The sequence below is a fragment of the Schistocerca nitens genome, chromosome 6 (assembly GCF_023898315.1).
Source record: "Schistocerca nitens isolate TAMUIC-IGC-003100 chromosome 6, iqSchNite1.1, whole genome shotgun sequence".
NCBI classification, from domain to species: Eukaryota; Metazoa; Arthropoda; class Insecta; order Orthoptera; family Acrididae; genus Schistocerca; species Schistocerca nitens.
The window spans coordinates 4,673,240-4,691,516 of NC_064619.1; the positions used below are offsets into that span (position 1 = coordinate 4,673,240).

At 38.3% G+C, this 18,277-nt stretch overlaps 1 protein-coding gene across 12 annotated transcripts in view; it reads right to left on the reverse strand.

Moving 5' to 3' along the window:
• The window catches only part of LOC126262889 (voltage-dependent L-type calcium channel subunit beta-1), a 766,368-nt gene that overhangs the window by 72,967 nt on the left and 675,124 nt on the right, over positions 1-18,277 (reverse strand). For all 12 annotated transcript variants that reach the window (XR_007546777.1, XR_007546778.1, XR_007546774.1 and 9 more), the window contains exon 7: positions 13,534-13,701. Coding sequence is in view for 6 of the 12 variants with exons in the window: in XM_049959773.1 (XP_049815730.1) it covers positions 13,534-13,701 (168 nt within the window). In the remaining 6 variants the exon portion in view is untranslated. The remainder of the gene's footprint in view (positions 1-13,533; positions 13,702-18,277) is intronic.

The following is an 18,277-nucleotide window of genomic DNA, read 5'->3' on the forward strand; positions in this document are numbered from 1 at the left end:
ACCACCACACTCTCAAAGATTGCAATTACAGTATGTTCCCTCACACTCCTCCATTTTCCTGCATTTATGCATTTCTGTTTATCTTATTGATATTGCTTTAGTTCCTTATATATTCTGTAGTTACACTGATAATTCTTTCTTCTTTTAACTATATCACTCTCCATGTTTTATGCCTCCTGAAGTAGGCTTGTCAAGTACTAATTTTATTTTATTTTCTTAGTTTTGTTTGTTAACAGAAACTGTTATATAGACATGCTGTTCCTACTTTTTGTTAAAGTTTTTTCCTGTCTACTCCGTTTTTATTTTTATTTATTTACTGTTCAAAAATTTTTTACTTTTTACACTGCATTACCACCACACTGTCAAAGATGTTTCTTACTGTACGTTTCTGCTTCGGTGTAGATGTGCAACTTCTCTTCCAATGTTTTTACAAACATTGTAATTTCTTTTGTGACAATACTCAGTAAATGTCTGAAGATGGCCTTGTAAGCCGAAAACCGGTTAACACAATAAAAGCAATACTGCAGAACAAAAGAAAACTAGTGCTTTTCATTTATTAAAAATACACACACCTACGAGGTGGGCTCTAAAGTTATGCAGGGTGTGTGTAATGTATGTACCTGTAATTATTTGTATTTTTTGTTTCTTATGTAATAAATTTAAAATACGTGAAGTGTCCTCTTTTTCCACCATAAAAAATAGAAACTGTCACTTTATTCATTCCAACATATGGTAACCCTATGTAGATGGTAATCATCATACAAACATTCAAAACATAAATTCTTGTTGCACTATGGAAAGAAATAACACAAGTTAAGATGTGAATGTAAGAAGGGATTGTGTATAAAACCAAAATTTAAGCAAAATGAGGAATAAAAATACAGCAAATGAAAAAAAGAATGATAGGAAGTAACAATGAAAGCAAATGAGAAATTTCATACAACAATTAAAATGGCGTGACAATGGCACAGAAATAAAAAAAAAATACATTTAAGACATGTAAGTAAATAAACATGATTATCAAAGTAATTTAAATAAGAACTTGAAAATATTAAATGTCAAAGTATCTGATGAGATTTGAACTTACAACCTTCTGCATGTTAACAAGATCCTTTTACAACTAAACTACACCACCAGTTTATGCAGTACTGTGTTTAAGGCACTAGCGTATCATGTGAAATTCCAGTGGTTTCAAACCAGGAATCCCACCGCTGGGAACCTCTCCTTGTTTGTCACCAGCCGTAAGTGCAAGCAACAAATACAATGATTACTCAAGTCATTCATTTAACAACAAAATAATCAAGAATGAAAAATAATAGTAATAATTATTCGCAGCAGCTGCTCAAAGTGACCTCCTCCAGCATGAACACACTTGTTGCAAGGCTATGTCATGGAGTCTGCAAGTTTTCTGAAGTCAAAGGTTTCCCTGTTTTCATCAAAGACTAAAATTATCCTCCCAAGAAGCTCGTTGATGGTGTCTATTGGAGTAGCATTGAAAATGTACTTCACATGCCCCCAAAGATAACAATCTAAAGGACTAATATCCGGCAAATGAGCTGGCCAGGGAACTAGATCACTTTGGCGAATCTAACTCTGTGGATATGAATCATCTGAATGTTCCCACAAGAGCAAAGTGTGGTGTTGTGCCATCATTTTGGTGTGACATTACCCGATGGATTGGTTGGGTTGTGTGGGGGAAGAGACCAAACAGCGAGGTCACCACTCTCATCGGATTAGGGAAGGATGGGGAAGGAAGTCGACCGTGCCTTTTCAAAGGAACCATCCCGGAATTTGCCTGGAGCGATTTAGAGAAATCACGGTGAAGCTAAATCAGGATGGCCGGATGCGGGATTGAACCATCATCCTCCCGAATGCGAGTCCAGTGTGCTAACCATTTCGCCACCTCATTTGGTTTACTCGATGGACTACCAGAAGGACATCATCTAAATACAACAGAAAGTCATTTACATGGAATGCTAAATATGCCCATTCATTTAAATGGGGTGTTAGTAGAATAGGCCCCAACAAATAGTTGTCTACAATACCTGCCCAAATGTTCACACCAGCTTAGGGTGATATGACTTTGCATATATGCTATGTGTAATTTCAATGTTCCACATGTGGCTGTATCGAGAGCTGAATGGCCCTTCTCTTGTGAAACATGCTTCATCTGTCCACAACACCCTCATTTTGAAATTTGGAATTCTGATGCACTGATTTAAGTACCAAATCTTGTTCTTTCTGTTGGCGGTACAGAAATAGGTTTTAGTCATATAGGATGCCCAGTACTACAGTGTGTGAAATTTATAGTGACAGCTGGTAGCAGGATTAAAAAAATCATATTAAAAATGTTTTCTTCACACTGAACAGTCCACATGCTGCTGTCGTCCAGTGTGAACTCTGTTCACAACAAAACTTCCGGTCTCGCTTAATTGTCTATCAACTACTATAAACTTATTCACACATGGAATAATGTGGTTCAGAAATCTGTCACTGTAAACTTTGTGGGCCTCCAGTGCATTTTGACATGCAGCACAGTGTGCCACGTGCACATTGGCATATTCATTGAAGTGCTAGTTCCCACGGTTATCTCATCTGTGTACATTCGCAGCTGAACAAACACTTCCAACATCCACCGATTCTGAAGATGATCGAATGACTAACAGATAGAAGCCTGCCACACAAGCTGATTCCATTTGTTATCGTAGTGCACGAGATTCCCGAGTCACTGACTTGGTTTCACTCCTACAGTCAGTTGTTTAATGTTCATATTGCTCTCTTGTTTGGTTTGAGGAAACTGAATGAAGAACGTGTCTGACATCATCATCTCTAGTAGGCTTCTAGAATTTGTGTAAGTGTGATGACCTCACTGGCCAACTTCAATGCTAAATAACTTGGAAATGGTGCAGCATGTCAATTTTTTTTCTTAACAATTATTGCTCATCACAACCCCACCCCTGCAACACATCAAGATTTTTCTTTATCCTTCCCATATTATTGTTTTTCCATAACGGACTGCCCATAGTTTGCATAATACACAGACTAATTTTCCCACTGACCTGCTAGAGCTTCAAAAACTAAATGATTACATAATACTTTAGCCTGAAAAATATAATTTTATGACCTACACAATCACAAGGTTTGGCAAGGTCACAAAATATACCAAAATGAAAATTTGTCTTCTTTAGATCTACTACATTTGTATTTGTGAAAACTTGTATTGTTTCTCCTTGGAGATTGCTGTATGAAAACCAAACTGAAGGGCAGTTTGAGTTATGGAAGTAATATGCTACATCACTGTGCTCACTCATTACAGATTTATTACATTTTGCAATCACAATAGGTGACTACGATAAGAACGAAGGATGGAATGTAACAATGTACACGTGTGGGCTTTCAACGAGAATGAGACTGACTGGTGCAAACTGCATTGTGATTTGACCTATGGACCATGAGATATTTCAATTTTGATTAAGCACTGGAATCAGAATTTGCTGCAATTTTCAATGGCCGAAGGCAACCACTGCCGTGCAGTAGGCTGCCGAGTGCCTCAGAACTTGCAGGTCATCGGGGCAGGAGTCAGCGTGGCATCGGAAAATTTTTGGAGGGTGGCCGTATGATTTTGATGGGAAAAAATTACAAGGTAGGTGCAGTTTTTGGGGACAGACACCCTTTGGCAACAAGTATGTGAACTCATCCATAGTCCTGAGCCCAGGAAAAAGAAAAATAGTCCATTTGAAAATAACATTTTTTAAGAATTAGCAAGAGGGTAAAATTATTTCAAGTAGTGTTCTGAAAGAGTCTCCACTGGTGGAACCAATGCAGGACCCTACATTACTCAAAGCAAAAATATTAGTAAAGTGGCTTGCCTGATATACAAGAAGTTATAAACATGGCTGACAGATCATTGTTAGGGGAGAATGCATTAGGTATTAGCTGAGGCAGGAGCTGTGTCAAATGCAGTCCCACTTCAGTTGCATAATAATCTTTATATTCGTTCATTTTATGTTGCCGAAGTCTAAATACATAAAGTCATATAAGAAGTGCTTTTAATTGGTGTTTAGAAGTTATTTTTGATGATGACAATGTCTTCAGTCTTTGATGGAGGTAGTTTAAACGAACAGAGCTGATGTCACACCATATGCAACCACACAACCTACTGTCAGTAAGTTGGATGATGGTAATTATCTAATTGTGTACTGTCATAGTGTTGTAAGTAGATCATCACTGAAGACCTGACCGTGACTGTGGGCGTAGATTATTTTGTGTCTAGGAGAATATCACGTGACCTATCGCCCAGCAGATCCAGAACTATCCTGGCGTTTCATTTCTGAGTCTCACTTGACAGCAGCAGTGTTATTGTAATTTTATATGAGAGTAGCTATTTAGGTAAAGGTGGAAGTGTCTTGTCAGTCGGATGTAGATTCTATCCTGTAGGCTCTGTGAATTCTGCACTTGCATCTTTGCATAATGGTTGTCACTGAAGGACACAATCCAAACTGGAGGATGTAGGGTCTTTACAATATATTGTGGTTGTACCAAATTAGCTTCTTATGTATTTGATGCTGTACCAGGCTCTCCCTCAGTTCATTGCAAAGCTTCATCAGGTTCCACAAATGTGAGTGCAGCATTTAAATGATTGCATACTAGGTAAGGGCAGGTAAGATTAAGAGGTCACGTTAGTGCTGCTGGATTTGCGTGCACAGAAAATGAAGACAGGTCTGTGCTGTCATTCAGTCACACGCCACTGATAGTCCTCCACTTACTTTTTCAGGCAGTTTGTTTTATTCTACACTGCAGGACTGAGCTTTGGGCTTTTTACTTTCTCTCCACATAAACTGATGTAATTAATGATACTAAATTCGTGGGTAGGACTTTAAAATGTTGTAGTAAACAACCTCTACTCAGTTAAATGAATTAGTAGTAATACCATATGCCACTTTATCAAACACTATTGGAAAGACTAGGAGGACTGAAATAGGTCACTAATTTGAGGTGATTTGCTTGCTTCTTATTTTATTTAAATCTGTCATGAAATATGCCCCAAGTCATTTACTGATTACAAAGGTAACAAAAGGCCAGGTCTATCAAGACAGCACAAGATTTTAACATCTTGCTAGAAACACCATACTAGCCATCAGACTTACTATTTTTAGTGACATTATGAATTTTCTAATCTCTTTACGAGTTGTATTTTTGAAATTAATGTCTGGAGTGGATGCAGTGTCTGTACAAACAAGTCTATGAGTACAGTTTGTCCTCTGAATTAGATAGAGCTCTCTCTTCTAAGCACAGGATGCTTTAATCCCAAAACCTATCCCTCCCTCTTCCTTGCTTCTGTTGAATTCTACCTTTACTTTTTTTGGGCAAAAACAAGAGTCGAAGTGTTATAGGAATATGTTTAACAAATAGTTAAATTTTCCATCTTCACTGTTTGCTTTATATACCCCCATCCATTTTCCTTCCCATACAGTAATTTATCTCTAAACACTATGATAAGCTACAGTTTAGAATCTGCACTACACTACTGTTCTTCTATGTTATGTATCTGTCTAGTCAGTATATTTTTTCTACAAATTGCCTGAATATATAGATGAAAGGACTGAAAACTTTTGTAAGCTACTTGGCAAGTAGCAATGTTTATTGTAAAGCTGCATGACAACTAGTAATGAACCGTAAATAGGACTCAGTGTTTACATTTAGTAAACTATCTTCTTTGAAAAATATGGCCGTAATCAAGAAAATATTAAGGAGTCTACAGCAGAAAGATGGCATATATCTAGCATAAATGAGGCAGCAACTTTTTTCAAAGCAGTGGCCTCCTTTCTAATTAACTGCAGGCTACTGAATTTTGATAGCACAAGTGTGCACAGCAGTGATCAGTACCAAGATAGTATACAGGTTAGGATTTTATAATTCATTGTCTTTTGTTAATGTTCCCTTTTACCCGTTCCACATCGCTGAATGAAATTTTTCCTTTATGGGACATACGGAACTCAGAGAATGAATAAATGGATGAATGAATAATTGATTGGTTCAGTTTTTCATCTCAGATGTACAGCTTAGTACCAAATGTTTTAATTATGGAGAAAAAACTTAAACACTTCATGTAAGTGATCTTACGATTAACTCCAGTGAAATGATCTATTTACTTACTTCCAGCATGCTGAATGGCCTAGACAATAGCTTACTACGACTAAATAAAATTATGAAACCTTCGATGTTGCACAGAAGTTTGTTTTTATTTAAATGGTGACCAGTTTTGGACCTGTTTAGTCCATTATCAAGCCATCCGCTTAATTCCCACATAACACCGTAATGTGTGTACACTGACAACATTGCTTGTATAGGTGGGTGAGTGCCAGGCAGTCATAGACAAAAGGGTAACTTGCACTCAACCACTCACACAAGCAATGTGACCAATGTACACACGTTACGGTGTTGTGTAAGACTTACACAGATGGCTTCATAATGGACTGTGATGGTCTGAAACTTCTCTGCAACGTTGACAATTTTGTAATTTTATTGAAACAGTCATATTGTAAATGGATGCACATGGGAATTTGTAGCACAGATAGCTAATTTCTTATACCGTACCCCAGCTTAGTGAGGATAGCGTAAGTAAATGTGAAGACTGCGTAAAACCTACACCTGTACAGTACATTGCCTGTGGGCTGTCTTTCAACTTATTTTCACTCTGCTTCCAACTAAAACACAAATTACACATAAATAATGTAAAATACAGGGTGTTCAACATAAAAGAGACACTGTAATTTAATTTATACTTTAAGTATGATTGTATTAGCAAACTTACACCATAAGTTGCTATAAATTACAGTAGGTGTTGGAAATGTTCTCCAACCATTTCTAAGCCCTTGACACGTCTGACCTTGTTCCTGCTACTCTTGTTAGCTTTACACTATCTATTTCATTGATGATTTTTGTAATCTTTGTCTTCAATTCCTGCATGGTAAGTGGATCGCCTCTGTAAACAATATATTTTAAGTAGCCCCACAGAAAAAAGTCTGGACTATTAATATCAGGGGGTTGTGGTGGCCACAATCCTGTCAAAACGAGTCCTTCTCAAAGAGAAGTGGAGTGAGATGAAGGGCTGTTCTGTAGCAACCAGCAGCCACACTCATCCTCTTGGAGTAAGGCTATCAACTGTCGGATAATGTCTTGGTAGACGGCAGCATCCACAGTTGTTTCAAAAAACAAAGATCCTATTACTTGTTGCATTGAAACCAGGTTTGTTTCACCTGGTCACTGAAACAAACTGAGCCAGTGGGACTCGATTCCCTAGTTTTGGGGAAACGTTTTATTTGGTGTCAAGAGGAGGCAAACACAAAATGATAGGGGTCTATCAGTCATTGCCAGTTCAAACGCACGGTGAATGACGACACTCCTTAGCGAAGTGGCAGCCAGGGACAGGAAAGGACACCAGCCACACTCAGTGTGTATGCCTGAGGGCCTCACTCAACATGTTGAAGAAGGTATTCCAGCAGCCAATGGGGGAAGAGGGTGCAACCAACAGCACATTGGAAAAAATGATGCCTGTCACCTGGTCTGCAAGGTCATTCTCGGGTCATTCCGGCAACTGGCAGAGAGGGTTGAGAAGGCCAGCCTTACACACGGAGTTTTAATGAATCTCACAATTCGCAGCATTGTCCCCAGAACTGATCACGGCCCTTTGGTTCCGAGTCGAGTGGAGGGACTGAACCAGAGACTTCGAAGGTTCTTTGACAAGCTAGGCTGTGAATTCCTGGACTTGCACCACAGGGTTCAGAGCTGTAGGGTACCTCTAATGGGTCAGGTGTGCACTACACATCAGAGGCTGCTGTTCAGGTAGCTGACTGTGCATGGGGAGCACACAAGGGTTTTATAGATTAGGCAATTCTCCATCCAATCCAGATAATGATAGTTGTAGGAAACCCAAAAGCACGAGTGCAAGGTCAAAAACAAGGCCTCCCACAGGTGAAAGTATTAAAATCATAATGGTAACCTGTTGAAGCATTTGCAACAAAGTGTCACAGTTTGAAGTGTTCATGAAAAGCAGTGAAGCTCACACACCACTACATTCAGAGAGCTGGTTAAAAGCTGAAATTGATAGCAGTGAAATTTTGGGGGAAAATTTAAGTGTATATTGAGAGGGTAGGCAAAGGGGAAATAGAAGTGGTGTATTTGTTGCAGCAGACAAGAAACTCAAACCCTCCAATATAGAAATTCAGGCTGCACGTGATACTGTTTTGGCAATACTCAGTATCGGCGATGGGCATAAAATGATAATTCGATCTGTCTATCGCCTACCGGAGTCAACTCCTGATGTATCCAAAAAACCTCAGTTCATTTGTAGGTAAGTTCCCAAATCACACTGTAATTATCTGTGCAGACTTTAATCATCAAACAGTTAACTGGGAAAATTACAGTTTTGTTAGTGGTGGGCATGGTAAGACATCCTGTGAAGCATTACTAAATGCCTTCTCTGACAACTACCTAGAACAGATAGCTAGGAGCTGCACTCATGATGGAAATATATTGGATCTAATGGCAACAAGTACACCTGACACATTTGAGGATGACCACATTAAAACTGGTATCAGTGACCACAATGTGGTTACGACAACAATGATTATCAAAGTACAAAGGACAACTAAAGCAAGCAGGAAGATATACATGTTCAGTACACTAGATAAAAAAATTGGTAATGTCATACCTCAATGAGGAATGTGAAACTTCCAGCACAGGACAGGAGCATGTAGAGGAACTACGGCTCAAGTTTAAATGAATAAGTGACCATGCACTGGACTGGCATGTACCCAGTAGAACAATTCATAATGGGAGAGATCCTCCTTTGTGTACAATCACTGTAAACTTCTAAGGAAACAGAGATTACTGCATAACAGGTGTAAAACTAACGATAGGGCTATAGACAGAGGGACGTTCAACGAAATGCGATTGGCTGTCAAGAGAGCAATGCGTGATGCCTCCAGTGACTACTGTAGTAGAATACTGTCAAATGATATTTCACAAAATCCAAAGAAATTCTGGTTGTGTGTAAAGACTATTCACGGCACCACAATTAGTATGCAGTTCCTAGTGAATGAGACAGAAACTCAAACTGAGGGCAGCAAAACAAAAGCTAAAATGCTTAACTCTGTTTTCAAATGTTCCTTTACAAAGGAATACCCAGTAGAATTGCCCCAATTTAATCCTCATACCACTGAAAAGGTGAATGAAATAAGTATTACTGTCAGTGGTGTTGAGAAATAACTGAAATTGCTGAAACCAAACAAAGCTCCAGGGCCCGATGGAATCCCTGTCAGATTCTATACTGAACTTACAGCTGTGTTGGCCCCTCTTCTGACAGTAATCTACCATAGAGCCCTCAAACAAAAAATCATGCAAAGTTCTTGGAAAGAAACACAGGTCACATCCATCCACAAGAAAGGTAAAAACTTAACATAATGAAAAAATTTAGTATCCTCTGAGAATAATATCAATGAGTCACTGTTGGAATCTATCAATTCATACAAATACCTGGGTGTAATACTTTGTAGGGATATGAAATGGAAGGCTCAGTCACGGGTGAAGCAGGTGGTATACTTCAGATTATTGGTAGAATACCGGGAAACTGCAGTCTGCAAAGGAGACTGCTTATAAATCACTTGTGATCCACGAAACTACCGCCCAATATTCGTGACAAAGATTTGTTGTAGATTCTTAGAACATATTCTGAGCTCAAACATTATGAGATATCTTGAAGAGAATGACCTCCTCAATGCCAACCAGCATGGATTACAAAAACATTGATCATGTGAAACCCAACTTGCACTATTCTCACATGACACTGAAAGCTTAGGATCACGACAGTCACATAGACACAGTATTTCTCGATTTCCAGAAAGCATTTGAATCTGTACCACACCAACACTTATTGTCAAATGTACAATCGTACACAGTATCGAGTGAAATTTGGGACTGGACTGAGACCTCACAAAATGAAAAAATGTAGTATCCTATGATAATAATTTAAGTCTGAATCAGCCAACTCGTACAAATACTTGGGTGTAACACTTGGTAGGAATATGAAATGGAATGCTCAATCATGGTTAAAACAGGTCGTGTACTTCAGCTTATTGGTAGAATACTGGAGAAATGCAATTAGTCTACAAAGGAGACTGCTTACAAATCACTTGTGCAACCAGTTCTAGAATATTGCTCAAGTGCGTGGGGCCTGTACCAAATAGCAGTAACGGGGGATATTGAATGTATACACAAAAGGGCAGCATGAATGGTCACAGGTTTGTTTGATCTGTGGGAAAGTGTTGAAGGAATTGAACTGGAAGACTCTCAAAGATAGACATTAACTATCCCAAGAAAGTCCATTAGCAAAATTTCGAGAACCGATTTTAAATTATGAATCTAGGAATATACTGCAATCCCCTATGTATCACTCACATAGGGATCATGCGGCTAAGATTAGAATAATTACTGAATGCATAGAGGCATTCAAACAATTATTATTCCTGCACTCAGTAGGTGAATGGAATGAGAAGGCACCTTAACAAATTGTACAGTGGGACATAGCCCCTGCCACGCACCTCACAGCAGTTTGCAGAGTATAGAGGTAGGTGTAGATGCAGATTGAAGCCATAAACTGTACGCCAATTTTTTGTGAGTGTACGGGAGACGGTGAAAGTGTGTGGGTTGCCAGTACCGCAGGTCCAGTAGTTCTGGCTATTAACACAATTACCAAAATGAAAACAAGCTTCACCTGCGAAAAAACACTTGCTCTAAAATACCAATGTTGCCACTAATAGGGTTTTGAACCACTGACAATAGTGAACCCTTCTGACATAATCAGCATTACCGAGCTGATGGAAAACCTGCATGCAGTACAGGTAACATTTCAGTATTCCTCTCACTGCAATGTAGGTTGAACCAAGTGAAATGTTCTTTTCCTGGCTTAATCCCTGCAAAGATTTATGAGGAGAAGTTGTCACCACTGCTATTATATCCTGAATGAACTGCATACTGAGCTCTGTCTGGCACGTTTCTTGTCTAACACCGAATCCATTTCCAAAATTTTTTAGCTAACTTCTGAACATTTTTCACGCTTTGCTCTTTTTCAAATGTTTCTGTAAACTTTTGCTGACACGCGTACGAGATGTCGTCATGAAATAAGTTTCAGCCACGAATACACGCTCTTCAGCAGTTATGCACATTTTAATGAACAACAAGACACGATGATGCAACCCTGTTCAAAAGCCAGTGCTCAACAGTGTCTGGCACAACTTGAGTGTGAAGCCAACAAACAGCCCTCCTGCTCCAGCTCCAGTCACATCAACAATATAAAAATTATTTCACCCAAGTCACACCAATAGATGCCTTTCAATGCCAATATTCATATAGTATAAATTACTGAAAGATGGGCTAGTATAACAATGGAAAATATCTTCCTTCTCATCCTATCCGGTAAGTCTTCCCTGACCCGGGGGTTCTGGGTGGCTTTTCCAAACTCTACCCCTTTCCCTAATCCTCTCCAGTCCTTTTCCTTCATCCCTCTTCCTGTCCGCCCCGATAGCCGAGTGGTCAGCATGACGGATTGCCGTCCTACAGGCCCGGGTTCAATTCCTGGCAGGATCGGGGATTTTCTTCGCTCAGGGACTGGGTGTCGTGTTGTCTTCATCATCATTTCATCCCCATCCGGCACACAGGTCGCCCATGTGGCGTCGAATGTAATAAGACCTGCACCGAGGCGGCCGGACCTACCCTGTACGGGGCCTCCCGGCCGTGATGCCGAACACTCAGTTCCATTTCCGTCCCTCTTCCTTCCCCTTCAGTGCTTCTGCCAGAAGAAGGAGCAACTGGCTCTGAAAGCTTGCATTCCTAAAACCTTTTCTTATACGTGCATTCTCCTGCTGCCACTTTGAGAGTAGATTTTTTTTATCCATCCAATTACATTACTGAAAGATGGGACTCTTAAGATGACTGCACTGTATGACCAACATTTTTCATGTCAGCCAGTAACTATAGTAATCTTGATTGATGATTACAGCATAGGCACACTTCTGAGTGTTTGTTATATTTCTAGCTTCATTCAGAACAAAACACTCATTAACTAATTCTGTAACCCCCTACATTCTCCCTCTCTTCCTCTCTAATTTTTATACTTTTTCTCAGTGTGCTTAGTGTGTACTGCATGTGAGGTCATCCGATACTTGATATGTCTTATTTTAATTGACAAATATAGTAATGTTAGCCAAAAGAATCCGTAGAAGCTTTTATGGAAACGCATAGCGGGTGTAAATAAAGGGACTGGCATGGAAATGCAACTCACTGAAAAACAGCTTGTTATGATGACAACAAACTATGCAAGTGCCTTTTGCTCTTTACCTGAATATTCATTCACCCGTTCATTCTTTGTAAACATCATGTTCCACAATTCCCATCACGAAGGAGAGCCTTCAGTAATGTGAACTAAGACAAGTTACACATTAACAGCCAGAGGCAACCACTGTGGCTACTTTCATAAAGCATATTAACAACATATTATAACTACTGCTAATTTACTCAAACTGATAGTTTCAGTAATTACTTCTAGATTACTTTATAGATGAATGTTAGCAAAAAAAGTCACTGCACCTCCTCCAATACTGTTCAGCTGTTGTTTAACCTGATACTTTAAACAAAGCACTTGTGCAACTTTGAACAGTCCACTAAAATCTGTCTACATACATGCAAAAGTAACAAGCATTATAGTACAAATATTAGTATCATGTAGAATTTATAACATTAAATTCAAGATTTCTGTAAGTTGTAGGAGTATCTAATAAGATATTCACTGATTCTTTTTTTCCATTGGTAATCTGTGGTAAACTTTTGAGGCATAATACAAAACTTTATTCTGAGCCTTAGAGTGGGATGCATTGTCTACTTCTACTTCTAGTATTATGGTTTGCAAATGACTGTGTTCATTCTAAGTGCACTCTTATTATTAGCTACAAATGCCATCAAGGAATATATTTATTTCCATGCAAGTGTAAGAGTCTCTATGTTCATGAAGAAGCTTCTGCAAGATATTTGGGTGTCTACTCTACACACTATTCTTATTGCACACTTACATAGAATACATACAGTTTTTTTCTTAACTTCAACTCTTCATAAGATTATGCTACACGACAGAACTGAGAGGAAGTATGCTAGCAAACCTGTCTGCTGGTTAAAATGTTGCGAGACATTTCAGAGCACAAGGCATGCGTAACTGAGCTTTTTGACTAACTTATCCACATAAACATCTTACAAGATGTTCTCACTGTTATGGTCAACACTGTGATGCTCATTCATGGCTTTCACAAAAGCATATTTCCATCATTGCTCTCTCCATACTTCAACTTTCTATAACTCATATTCATTAAAAGGAAAAATGCAGCAGCGGATATTTACCATCCGTCAGTATTTTTCCTGAATTATTATAGGGCATGCAGGCTACTTAGACACCTACTTAATTTCTACATGGAAAGTATAATTCACCTCGAGATATTCGGCGATGTGTTCACATGCATCATCTAGTTGATTTTCATCTAAAATGACATCAAACATCTCCTGTGGACACTGTGCTAGTTTCTCTGCAGCAACCATTTGCACATTGAGATGTCGAGCTTGCGATTTTCCCCTAGACTTTATCAACCGCTGAAGCACCTGCAAATAAATATAAAAAACACAAACATAGTGAAGATATCTTGAACAACAACAAAAACACATATATTTATTTTTATTTATTTATTTTATTTATTTATTTATTTAGCATCCAGTAGATCACACATGTGATATAGGATTTGTCATTTGATAACACGTAACACATAACAACACATACACATAATAAATTGACAAACATATACAAACAGCAAACAAATTACATACACATAGTACATTTAGTGTACAAGAACTTATTACCCAAAAAACAAAAGTACATGCTCACGATAAACAATTTTAGATAATGAACTATGCCTTATACACAAAACATGTTACGGATATACACAAAACGTGTTACAGATATTTAACGGATTTTTCCTAAGTATCATAATTACAAAGTTGAAAACATCATTTAATTAGTCTGAATTTTTAAAAAAATAAGTAGGCTACAGGTTTCAATCCACAGTCTGAGACAGGTATTCATTTACACTGTAGTAGCATTTTTCCATCAAGTATTTTTTTACTTCATGCTTGAAATTATTTTTGCCTTTGAATTCTTTAATTTGAGATGGAAGTGCATTTAAAAGCTTTATTCCTAAGGGCTAACATGTTTCTGACTTCTAGTTTTTGCTACATAGGGAATGTGGAAGTCTTTACAATGCCTTGTATTGTGATCATGGTAGCTTGAGTTGGTCTGGAGATCGCAGTTATTTTTACTTATCATTTCCAGGCATTTAAAAATACATATTGATGGTATTGTAAGTATCTTTAGCTGTCTGAATAAGGGTCTACAGTGAGTTTGTGGTGGGCTGTGTGTCATGATACGAATAGCTCTTTTTTGCATAATAAAAATGTCATTTAGTCTTGACCTGGTTTTTCCCCAAAAACTTATGCCATAGCTTGCAACTGATTGGAAATAACTAAAGTACACCACTCTAATACATTCTTTGCTACATACCTTGGATATTATTCTTAAGGCAAAACATACTGAGCTAAGTTTCTGAGTAAGATATACACTGTGTTCATTCCAGTTTAAATCTTGGTCAATTCGCATTCCCAGAAACTTTGTGGTGCACACTTTTTCTATTTGTTTGCTATCCAGCATAAGGCACATATTTTCCCCTTGACACTTCCTTCCATACTGTATAAAGTTTGTTTTCTTTGTATTTACTGTCAGCTTATTTGAATAAAACCATGACTGTATGTATGAGAGCGTTTTCTCTGCTGTAGTACACAAGGATTCTTTTATATCACTAATTATGATACTCGTGTCATCTGCAAATAGTAGAATTTTGGCTGAGCTGTCTGGAGCCTGTATATCATTGATATAAATTAGAAATAACAATGGGCCCAGAATGCTGCCCTGTGGAACACCTATTTCAATTTGTTTTGGTTCAGATATGAGTTTAAAATTGTGAAGATTGTTGGATGACCTCAGCTTAACAACTTGTAACCTGTTTTGCAGATAAGATTCAAACCATTTTTTAACAGTACCCCTGATGCCTATTGCTTCGAGTTTCTCTAGTAATATTACATGGTTCACAGTATCGAAGGCTTTGGATAAATCTAGATTAATTCCAACAACCTGTTTATTTGACTCCAAATTTCTTACTATTTCTGTTGTGTAGTCCAATATGGCTGTTTCTGTACTGTGCCCTGCTCGAAAGCCATGTTGACTGTTATTTATTAGTTTATGTTTTTCTAGATATTTTGTAACCCTGATTTTCATTAATTCCTCAAGTATTTTGGAGAAGGCTGGGAGGAGAGATATAGGTCGGTAATTTTCTATTTTATGTCTGTCACCATTCTTGTATAGAGGTATCACTTTGGAGATTTTAAGTTTGTCCGGAAATATCCCTTCAGTAAGGGACAAGTTTGCTATGTGCACTATAGGTTTGACAACACATGGAGCAATTTTCTTAATTATTGATACAGGTACATCATCCAACCCAGAGGACATTTTGGATTTCAAGCATTTAATGACTTTTAGAACTTCATGCTCATCTGTTGGCATTGCCATCATGCTGGTATTTACCATTGGAGTTGTCACTGTTGGTTGTTGCTTAAATTTACTACTTAAAGTAAGGGGAATATTTACAAAATAATTGTTTACATAGTTTGCCATGGCATCTTTGTCTATGGGAATATTTTCATTATTTTTAAGATTGATTTCCTGTTCTTTAGTTTGACCCCCCCCCCCCCCCCATTTCTTTTTTTACCATTTTCCACATCATTCTGGACTTGTTACTAGCCTGCCTTATTAATCTATCATTACTTAATAATTTTGCTTTTGCTATTACTTTGCCGTAAGTCTTTTTGTATGTTCTCACAAACTCAATAAACTGCTGATCATGACATGTTTTTAACTTTAAACTTAGTAATTTCATGGTTTCACTTGACTTTTTAATTCCTGGTGTAATCCAGGTCCCTTTGGATCCAGATGATCTATAACTCAAAAGCTTTTTTGGGAAACACATTTCAAAGTATGTCATAAAAGTGGAAGCAAATATATTGTAAGCATCATTTGTGTTTGTTTGTGCCAGGACCTCTGACCAAACTGCATTTTTTAAATTATTTTTGAACTGATTACAATTTTCAGTAGAGAAAAATCGTTTGTACTCCTTTTTATTTTCCTCCTCCTTGGGAGTTGCAGTGAGATTAAAGGTTAGTGCATTATGATCTGATAATGCTATATTCACATTTGTAACTGCAACTTCATGTGTGTCACAGATTTCCACACTGATACGTAGAAATTTGTCAAACACAAATGATGGAAATGACTAATGCTTTTTATTGTTTGTATAAGAACTATAAATTAGTACAGACATGATGCAAAATTATGGAGTAGTTCACTGAATATAGCAGCCACTGATGGGCCGAATAGCAGCAGAGCAGTCTTTCACAATAAAAGTAACATGCATGCAGATCAAAGATCAACTGATGCATTCAAGGCTGCTTCATAAACTCACAATCAGTCACCTTTCAACCTAACCTAAACCTCCATTTACATTACAGGTAAGTTGTTAACACGTCTAAGATTTCGTATTAACATTCATTGACATTGCCAAATCACAATCGACTGCCACGTTCCAAGATAACGTAGACCCCGTACTGTGATACTGATCAGTTTGTCAAAAAACCTAACTTCCAAAAACTCACAGAGCCAGAAAATAAATATGGCATCATCAGTGTTCCATTTTCTTTCTTTTCGCACATGTATGACAACACGTGCTACATCCTAATTGCACTACAGGATGAAGCCTCTATTCGATAGCTGATGATGGGTAGACCTATATCTTCATACAGACTCCATCCTGGATCTAAAAAAAAAAAAAAAAAAAAAACTGCCATCCTGAACAAGGAGCAGTTGCAATCAAAACACGTTTCACTTTTCCATCAAAACGTACTACTTACGCAATCGATGCCGGTGGAACGACTGTTGAACAATGAAGATACGTTTTTCATGTCAGTACATGAAATAATAAAATGTAAGGTATTTATGCAATTACGCAAAGTGTAACAGATCATTTGGAAGTCACCAAAATTGATCAGATGCATGGATACAAACCAGCACCCATATACCATTACTGTAGGCGTCCCAGCCCACTGAGTAAGGCAGCCAACCGTCCTGGATTCTGCGAGACCTTCCCGGATTCTGCCGCGCAGTCCCGCATTGGAAATTAAATATAATTGTATGAAGCTGGTATCTGTACAGATATCATTGATGATCTTGCAGCTCTCGAAGAATGAAGTTATAATGAAATCTAGACCTTTCGCTGCTTACGGGCCATATACGCAGGAGGTTCCAGGTTCGAGTCCCGGCCGGAGCACACATTTTTCAACTATCCCCGCTGATATTTATCAACGCCTGTAAGCAGCGAAAGATCTAGATTTCATTATAACTTAATATAAGTGTCCCGCAAAATGCCTAATTTGTCCCGCATTCCGGCAATTTTCACATTCCACCAGCTGTCCCTTAAGTACTGCGAATAAGGATATGATCTAGGATTTATGAGTGTGATTATGTGTAGTACCTTTTATTGTCTAGTATGCATAAAAAAGATATAAATATATAGTACCACTTGGTGAAACCAGGGTGACCACTCTTCGTTCTCTGAGGCTGGCAGCGATCTGAAAAACAATGGGTTCCAGACGAAGCATTCCGGGTGATGCCGAAGTTGAACGGGCGATTGTTTAGGTTGTAAATTAGTCCGCCTGGAGAGTCGACATTGTTGCTTTGTGTTCGCGTGCTTCGCCGAGATCGGTAAACGAATTTTCTTGTTTCACTTAGCAATGCCGCAGACTGTCACGAAGCGAAATTGCCAATTAACGAAGGACTTGCAAAAGGAGTTCACTTTTTTACAGAAGTGTACAACATCCTCAGAAGTGCGGTGCAAAAAGTGTAGTGGGGTGTTCTCCGGTGCTCATGGCGGTAAACACTATATACAACGTCATTTAACATGTAACAAATATAAAAGGACGCAGTCTGCTGCAGGTACATCATCACTCTCAACTTACATTCGTCAGGAAAACTTCGCTGACAACAAAGAGCTTGCAAGAGCCGAAGGTTTCTTGACTTTCC